The sequence below is a fragment of the Papaver somniferum genome, chromosome 2, assembly GCF_003573695.1.
Source record: "Papaver somniferum cultivar HN1 chromosome 2, ASM357369v1, whole genome shotgun sequence".
Classification (NCBI taxonomy): domain Eukaryota; kingdom Viridiplantae; phylum Streptophyta; class Magnoliopsida; order Ranunculales; family Papaveraceae; genus Papaver; species Papaver somniferum.
Window position 1 is genome coordinate 135,369,609 of NC_039359.1, and position 9,251 is coordinate 135,378,859.

General features: G+C 38.9%; 1 protein-coding gene and 1 long non-coding RNA gene across 17 annotated transcripts; both read right to left on the bottom strand.

The window, feature by feature from the left end:
- Positions 1 to 2,529: 2,529 nt before the first annotated feature.
- LOC113349196 lies at positions 2,530 to 7,860 on the bottom strand. 16 transcript variants are annotated; one of them, XR_003360004.1, is made up of 14 exons: positions 7,572 to 7,859; positions 7,333 to 7,385; positions 7,090 to 7,190; positions 6,129 to 6,698; positions 5,944 to 6,029; positions 5,349 to 5,845; positions 5,006 to 5,171; positions 4,709 to 4,774; positions 4,508 to 4,584; positions 4,186 to 4,251; positions 4,015 to 4,091; positions 3,845 to 3,921; positions 3,702 to 3,762; positions 2,530 to 2,789 (listed from the first exon to the last, which is right to left on the bottom strand). It is a non-coding gene; the product is annotated as an uncharacterized LOC113349196 (long non-coding RNA). The 16 variants fall into 16 exon arrangements; XR_003360003.1 differs by having other exon boundaries at positions 2,569 to 2,789; positions 4,735 to 4,774; XR_003360000.1 differs by having other exon boundaries at positions 2,569 to 2,789; positions 4,709 to 4,778.
- A 210-nt stretch (positions 7,861 to 8,070) lies between these two features.
- Positions 8,071 to 8,808, bottom strand: LOC113352019. Its single transcript, XM_026595903.1, has one exon. The coding sequence runs from the start codon at positions 8,806 to 8,808 to the stop codon at positions 8,071 to 8,073; it is 738 nt and encodes a 245-aa protein (XP_026451688.1).
- Between the last annotated feature and the right edge of the window lie 443 nt (positions 8,809 to 9,251).

Below are 9,251 nucleotides of genomic sequence, written 5' to 3' on the forward strand. Positions count from 1 at the left end.
TGTATGACCGTTGTTGATGATGATGATCTAACCACCCCTTTTTCTTCGAATTTGAGCACACCAACCACTGCAGATTTGGAAATGCTGATTTGGGTATTTCTTTCCATGAATATCCCAACGCAGGCTCGTTATTCAAAATCCGCATGAGGTGTTTATCTTCTATCTACCGAAACGTTGGTAGATTCCTGGTGCGAAAGGATTTCGTAACTCTGTACACGAAAATATGGAGAAGATATGGCCATATTGCTACCAGGAACGTGGTGCGACACTGCTCGTCTGCCCTGTGAATCCCTCGATTATAATGTAAGTTGGCTGCGGCATCGCCTTGACATCGTGAAGGTTGATAGAGCGGACATCCTTGCCAACGTTGTTCCTGCCACAAAGGCCATTTTGGAGGAGTAGAAGGCTCTGCTCGTGGAATCCCAAGGGGTGGAAAAGTCAATACAAGACTTGAAGAGTAGGACTGAAAGATATCAAAGAAGGATGAAGATGATGCTTTCAAGGAACTACAATCAATTAGATGGGCTTTTCTGAGTCATGCAATTGTGAGACACCTGATTTTCCTTATTGGTTTCGAACCTTTTTTTTTTTTTTTTTTGTATTTGGTTTTGGGAAAATAAGAGAATTTTCATTAATATGCTCCGGTTAAATGAAATTTGATAACTAGGATGTGAAGGAAACAGAATAAATGCCCGGTTAGCCGTTCTATGAGACGGCGAGGGGTGAGGTAATAGTTTGGCGTAGTATGCCTTGAGCCATTTTCCATTGATGATTGTTTCCAATTTGCCTCCATCTTCCTTGATGACCTTATAGTATCCAGTTTTGTACGCTTTGGTGACCACATAAGGCCCTTCCCATTTTAGGGAGAATTTTGGTGCTGACATGTCTTGTTGAATGTGTTTGGTAGTCTTCAACACCAGATCTCCTACTTGAAAAACTCGAGGTTTCACCGCTTTCTCATATGCTCGGGAAATTCTATTTTTGTATGCTTGCGCGTGATCTTCTGCTTTAGCCCTTCTAAAATCCAAAGTGTCTAGCTCCACTACCCTGGCATTCGATATTTCAGCTTCATTCCATTGGACTCCACTTGCCTCGGCAATCCTGGCTGACGGGACTTTAATTTCTACTGGGAGAATGGCATCCGCGCCGTAGACGAAAGAGTAAGGAGAGGCGCCAATAGAACTCCTTGGTGATGTCCGACATGCCCAAAGTGCCATAGGTAACTGTTCATGCCATGTTCGAGGGTTATCGTGCACTTTCCGGCTGAGGATTCGAATCAGAGTCTTGTTGGTGCTTTCGACCTGCCCATTCCCTTGGGGGTAGTAAATGGTGGAGAAAACTTGTTTAATTCCATATTCTTCAAGTAACTCCCGCACTTGCTTGTTGGCGAAAGGAGTGTCGTTGTCGGTGATGATGTGTTTAGGCACACCAAAACGACAAATGATATATTCCTTGATGAACGCTGCAATTGTGGTTCCAGTAGTCCCTCGTAAAGGAATGGCTTCGACCCATTTGGTGAAATACTCCGTTGCGGTTATTATATACTCATATTGTTTTAATGATGACGGGTTGATCTTCCCGATGATGTCGAGTCCCCAGCTATAAAACGGCCACGGACTACTTATCGAATGCAGCGGATTAGGTGGTGCGTGAATAAGATTTCCATGAATTTGACATTTCTGGCATCTTTGAACAAAAGCAGCCGCATCGTCTTCCATGGTCGGCCAGTAGTACCGCTCGTGTATCTGGAGAAACAAATTCCTTTTCCCTTGGTGTTCGCCTTCGTGCATTTCTTTCAGCATGATTGAGATTTCGGCCTCGCCCAGGCATCGTAATAAGTCTCCCCCAAAGCTTTTACGATACAAGGTTCCTTCGTGGAGTATGAATCTTTTGAATCTTTGCTTTACCCTGGTTGCATCTCTTTTGCTGGCAGGAAGTACGTCGTCGCGAAGATAACTGATGTACGGCTTCTGCCAGTCCCCAGCGTGGTTAATATTGAGAACTTCCAGTTGATGTGGTGGTGCTTGGCAATTGGAACAAGATCCTTGGAGAAAACGAGATTAGTCTCCATTTCTGGCCAGTAGTATCCAAGGCGTTGCAGACGACGGTAAAGTGTTACCACCAACGTTTGCCCGCAAACTTCGTTATGAATATGGTTAAGCTGCTCCTGCGCCTCTTCATCTTCGATACATCTTGACAGGGAACCATCTGGCACTAGTGGAAATCAGCAGTTTCGCGACTGACAAAGCAAGTCATTTAACTCGTATCTATGACTTGCTTTGTCGGTAAAGAAAGGGTCGTTGTTTGAGCGTCTTTTCCAACTATGACGTGTCTTTGGGGGTCGTTGAAAATCTTATATCAACGACGGATTTTAACGGTAATAACTTTATGACTGTCTCTAATCATAGATTATATATAAAAAAATAGATTCAGATTGGTTGTCTGGCCTGACTGAATCTGACCAAAACTGAAATCAAACAGAAATGAAACTCAAATGAGAATCAAATGAAAACCAAATTCAAATGAGAATAAAATGAAACTCAAATTAGAATTCAAATGAGAATCAAATGAAACTCAAATGAGAATTCAAATGAGAATCAAATTAAACTTGCACACAAATAATCATTCAATTTAACATCCATTGATTCATTGTTTCAAATTACACGAAGGATTAGAATCTGTAGTTCTAGGATTCGATTATAAAACGATGAACTAAAAAACTATTGATTAAACCGCAAAATTATAGACTCCGATGATGATGAACTTATTCCTACTTCATAATGGTGTACCTGCACAGAAAAATCCATCAGTTGATTAATGTGGGGAGGTCACAATACTCAAGAAAATGCTTATAAAAACAATAACCACTACCATGCACATGAGAGGATAGTGATCTATAAAGGTGGGTATCTTAACCAATATGATGTCAATCTCTTTACCTTCCTCTGTCCAACATCGACACAACAGCACAAACGTAACTAGTTCATTAATTCACGACCTTGACATATCCCGAGCACAAGATACAAAATGGGTTATACATGGAATCTTAATGTAAGAACGGTAACAGGTATTGCAGGTAAGATTGCAGAGAGGCCCCAAGATGAATAACCAAAAGAACTCAACAGTTTTGTTCTTCCTACTGATAAACCAGTTGCTATTAGCGCAGTGATTGAGAAAAGCATGAGGAAACAAAGAAACCTATTTGTTGAATCAATGGATTTAAATGGGAAAAACCCTATTACAATCCCAACCAGAAGACAAAATAAAGCATGAGCTACAACAAAGTTCATCCATGGAAACCACTGAATCATTATAGAACAGATACTAGAAACGCAAGCAACAATCAGAGAAAAACTCAAGGAGGATAAAAAGTGCAAAGTTGTGAAGATTAGTACAAATTCCTCATAGATCATTTAAGCATATATTGTTAGCATGTTTGGTTTCATCTTCTAAATAAATACGACAGATGAATAAACTAATATATGAGAGAATGCAAAACAAACATGTGCCATATTAAATTAAGATACAACTGTCATTATTGCATCCTTAAATATGACATGAAAGATAGAAAAACAAAATGACATTGTATATGCAACCCTCAGGAGAAAACATATTGTGGCGATCTAGTTCTGGACGAAAGTCAACAGTAAGGAAATAAAACTTGGAGACAACTCATTTTGGATGGAATATTCAATACTTACTTTGTACCCCCATTGATCATAGATGTTGGATTATTTTACTTCTGACCTGCTTATTTGCTCTCTGCAAAAAAACAAAGAGGAAGCTAAGTATTGCAACAACATACAGGCCCCGACAACAGACTAGTTGAGTGAAGCGTTGTTACCTTTTCAAATTATACATCAACAATTACAACTTAAGTAGTCCAATCTCCAACTTTTCGATCTTGAAGCTCATCTAACTCTACAAGTACATGTAAGAAAAACAAAGAGGAAGCTAAGTATCGCAACAACATACATGCCCGGACAACAGACTAGTTGAGTGAAGCATTTTTACCTTGTCAAATTATGCATCAACAATTACAACATAAGTAGTCCAATCTCCAACTTCTCGATCTTGAAGCTCATCCAACTCTACAAATACATGTAGGTCAGTCAAAGGAGAGAGTGCCAAGATAGAAAGCAGAAACAAACCCAAAATATAAAGAACCAAATGTATGCATCTTACCTTCGAACTTCAAACATCTTTAGTTCGTAGCACCATCATTGTCGTCGATACCATTGACAAGGATACCTACAAGTTCAGCATGATATTGTTCAGTTATTTCTGCAAACAACTTCTGGATTTTCTCTAAAATATAGCAGTATCAAACTACTTTTTGAACAAGCTGATAAACAAAAATTTACGAAACCAGCAAAGTAATAGATGCACAAAAACTTTTAACGTTATGGCCCCAAACGTTTAGCATGAACATGCAATCTTTAAGATAATGGTTAACATAGACAAGGTAAGAGCATAGTAAGCAAACCATAAAGACAGTTAGACAAACCTTGAGTCTTTGTTTTCTATCCTTGTCGCAAAATTGAAGGCACCATCTGATCCAGTTGTTGTAAATGTGTGATGAACCTGCAGTGACCACATAAAGTTATCAGGCAAACTGTGAAAGCTGAAATCCAACATACTATTACTAGCCTAGTAGCTATCTGTATCTAACAAACAATAATAAACAAGGAAACTTAAGAAACATGACATAATATATATATTGATAGCTATCACCCAAATGATTTACACCACATATGCCCTCAATTGAGCCAGCCTATCTACAGAAAAAAAATGTTTTAGTTAGTTAGGAAATGTAATAGAATTTCATCAAAAACGAAATGACTAGAGGATAATCTAAGTGGAAAATCTTCAACAAGGGAAAAACATCTATGCAACTGCTCAACAAATCCCATGCCAAAAAGAGAATCAGCTTCAGCAAACACCATATATTCTAAAGTGCGTAAGGACATGTCGTCAATCTCTGACAAATGATGCAACGTCCTACCAGGAGTTGCAATGATAGTATATCAGGATTTTGTGCTAATTCTTCGAACTGGATTTCCATACTATCACCACCATGTTCAGGAATTTAAGGTATTCTTGGTATAAACCAGAATTTCCTAGCATCTCCTTGACTTTTTCACAGAAAAAAAACTCTTGGGTGTAAGCACCTGCGATATTTTAAATAGAAAGCAATATGAGTATCTCAGTATGTGCATCTGTATTATATGTCAAACTGAAGTAGGATAATATATATATTTCATCCTCCACCACGATTAAATAAATAGTAGCTAAAACAAGCGAACTATGTATCTACAAAATACCATAGTGCATATCCAATGTCTCACTCTTTAAGGCAGTTTAGCCATCATATGGACCTTCCCCATCTTGGAGAAAAGGTCATTGGTGTCTTCACCCCTCCTAGACTTTCGTTTGTGCTCAAGATCCTTATCAACATGATCACGATCTCCTTTTCTCTTCTTCTCCTTGTTGGGACATTTCCGACGCTCCTTGTCCATTACTTTTTCATGGTCAGGATCAGGTCGGTCCACACTGAGAACACGCTCAACATGATATGTTGTGGTTCTTTCCCTCTGCTGGTAGTGCAAGTAAACAAAACACTAGCTTGAGGATTCAGAAAGCATAAATAATTTAGATTAAAGAGTCAGAAAGTTATCTTGTCCCCATGCAATTGCCTTGAAGCAGTAACAACAGAGCTTCTCTCATGAGGTCGAGGATAAGATTAATTTTTGCCCGATAGAGCGTGCTGCGTAGAGTCTGTGTCTGGTAGGAAATGTTTGAATTCCTTGAGCAAGTCTTGATGATGGTGGAAAAGATCAGCTACCTGCAAGAATAAAACTTCAGTTTCTAGTAAATTTCCAGGAGTTCACTTCAGCACAACTAAGTCTTATTTTAAGACCAAGTGTGAAAAGAAATATTTACCTAGACATAAACCTTAGCGATGGACTTGTTTTCTTTCCGGTACAGATTCAGTATATCTAGGAAAGATTTGTAAACCTGGTCACCATCTTTGAATTTTGTCAGGAAATAAAAAAAACAGTTAGATGAAAAACCCCTGATCAAAACTAAAACGATCTACAAAAATCAACTAACTTCAAATTTGTTACCTTTATTTTGTTAACGAAGTTAATGGCTTCATCGAATTCTACAAGTTTATTAGGTTGTTGCTCGTCCTCAAGTGGGAGGGTTATCTCATAACTTTCAGGTAAAAAAGGTACTGAAACCCAAAATAAGGTTTCTATGCTCTTTAAAAAACTCCTCCCCATAGCTATAACCCCGGTTGTGTCAATTCTGAAAGCAATAAACAATAATGACCTTTGATCTATCGATGGATTCTGAAACTTATTTTGTTTCTACACGGGGTCGGGCATCATTAACGATGTGAGTCCTTCTTCCCCGGTCAGCAATCTCCTACACCAGAACGTTCTCAGGAAAATAGTAAATTTTCGCCCTTAAAACACCCCAAGAATGAATTTTGTGGAATTTAAAACAAGTATACGGAAAGACAATCAGACCTTTGAGCCTTAAAATCTTACATAACTTCCAAGAACTCATCATATTTGTCTTTCCTATCGTGAAACATGTCATTTACATCTTTGAGATAGGCTAGGGAATCGTTGGTTGTTAGTGTCTGCGTCCCTACTCCTCCTCCTCTAGGTCCCTGAGCTTGTCCAGAGCTGTTGTTAACCATCATAAAAATTGAAAAATCATATTTTAGTACAACTTTACAAATCAAAATATAGACTACCAATTTGAGTACATATAACCCTGTAGCTATAACTCCAGGGAAATCCACCACCTTTACTACCCACTCCATACTACAACAAATCACAAGCAGGGGAGCCTTCCATAGCTTGTTGATAAGTGTAAAAACATGAAAGAAGTAAGACTACTATGTGATTAAAAGAAACAATCATATTGTATCATATCCAATCATATTCTATATGCTATAAACACAACAATAGCAACAACTTACAAAGAAACTAGTAGCATAAACATTAATGTGAAACCTCCTTCAATTCAAGAAAACCCCTAAATAAAAAGGAGCAGAAAAGTTGAAAACCAAACCTCAGATTTCTTCAACAGAGTTAGTAGACTTGCATCTTATATGAACCCTTTTGTTTATCACACCTTAGTGAACTGGTACAAAATTTTCAGGGGATTTGTACCTCCATAACACGAAGGGAAAAAATTCAGTAAACATTTGAAATATGAGCCTTGGGTACATCCATAATAACATATCAACACCAGATGAATAACTTTGACAATAAAGAAAAATCAAATCAGATAAAGATGGTGTAGTAGTTATACCTGAAAATGTTGAGAAGTCCAAGTGAGGATGATAATAGGTCTTATAATAAATCCTACGAAAAAAATTATAAGAAATTTAAAACCCTACAAACCAAACCACAAAGAATAAAAAGAGAAAGGGGGGAAATTAGGTTTTCAAAGAAAATGGTTGAGGTGAGTTTAGATTGAGGAAAATAGCATTCAATCAAACATAATACAGACGGATCTGGAGAAATAGAGAAGAAAATGGTTGTTCTTACCTGTTCATATTGAATCTTCAAACCCAGACAGCATACTAGAGCTGAAGAAAAAATTTGGGTTTTACGAAATTTAGTTTTAATTGAATTTTCTTTTTCAAGTGATCTGATTGAAACAATTCAGAGTCGGTCGAGAGAACAATTATGTAAACTTGCAGAGAGAAAAAGAAGGAGGTGAGGTATTACTGCGAAGTAGAAAAAAAACAGACGATCCGAGGTGAGAGAGTGAGAGAGAAATAAAATATGGATGTGAAGATGAAGGGATAAGGATAATGGGCGCCTAGGGAATTGAACCATAGCAAAAGCTAGGTTCACTGGTAACAGTGTGGGTCGGTAAGTGAGGAATTAAATAATAATAAAAAAATTCATAAAACGACCAACTTAGGCACTGTGGAATGTACTCCGGATATTTTTTTTAAATCAGTGACTGCTTTGACTGGTCCATGGTCTACTGATTGCCATTGAGGGTCGGGGACGTGAGTCATAAAAAAACCCCTTTCCACTAGTGTGGGTTCCGGTGGTATAACATCCCGTGAAGTGTGAAGAAGTTTTGTAAAGTTTTGAGACTGATCTTCCCTTGAGAAAGCGAGCTGTTAAGTTCTTGAATAATCAGTGTTCTCCAGTCGTTGGTTTCAGTCTCCTGGGATCGCGAAAGCCATGTTGATGCCATGGTTCGTCTTTTCACTGTCAAGGTTTCTTCCAAACCCTCGAACTGCAGCTTTGACGCTAATGTGGCTAGGCAGTCAACATGTTTATTGTTGCTACGACCAACATGTGTTATGGTTGCGTCAGCGAAGTAATTTAGAAGCTTTTGCGCTTCGGATCTATATGGGGACAGTGTCACCTCTTTCAGCGCATATACTCCATTCACCTGGTTAGCCAACAATTTAAAATCACCCCTTATTTCCAGACGCGTAGCTCCAGCTTGCTTGGATAATGATAACCCTATGAGAAAAGCTTCATATTCTGCTGAATTGTTGGTGCAGTGAAAGTCTAACTTGAAGGAATGCGAGAAAACTTCACCGGTTGGGGATACCAGAACCACGCCTTCCCCTCCGATATTATTTCTAGGGGTGACGGAGCCATCGAATAATAGTATCCACGCCTCTTCCTTGACAAAAGAGATTTCCGGAAACTCTCCAGGAAGGTCTTCGCGCAGTGTTGTGGTACCTTCTCCCGGCAAAGATGCGAGTAAATCTGCGACCGCTTGTCCTTTAATAGCCTTTGGGGAAGCACACATTATATCAAACTCTGACATTTGGAGGAGCCATTTGGCTGGCCTTCTTATCAGGGTCGATTTTGAAAGCAAGAACTTCACAGGATCGGACCTGGATATCAGCACCACTTTGTTTGAAAGCAAATAATGCCTAAACTTCTGAATGGAAAGAATCAGAGCTAGGCACGCTTTTTATGCTTTAGGGTATCTGAGTTCATCATCTCTCAAAGTCCGACTGAAGTTGTATATAGGGTGCTCAATTCCTTCATCATCTTCTTGGGCGAGAAGGGCTCCGACAGCAAATAAGTGTAGAGACACAACGGTCTTCCTTGTACAGGATATTTCATGACGGCTGGAGATGACAATATCTGTTGAATCTTCCGAAAAGCCTCTTGTTGCAGCGACGTCCAAACAAAACTTGCCACTTTCTTCAGCAAGGGGGTGAACGAGGCAACAAGCTGAGCTAA

Bases quoted from the DNA above. Each gene is read 5' to 3' on its own strand.
- LOC113352019 (XM_026595903.1), bottom strand. From the start codon at position 8,808: ATGTGTGCTTCCCCAAAGGCTATTAAAGGACAAGCGGTCGCAGATTTA.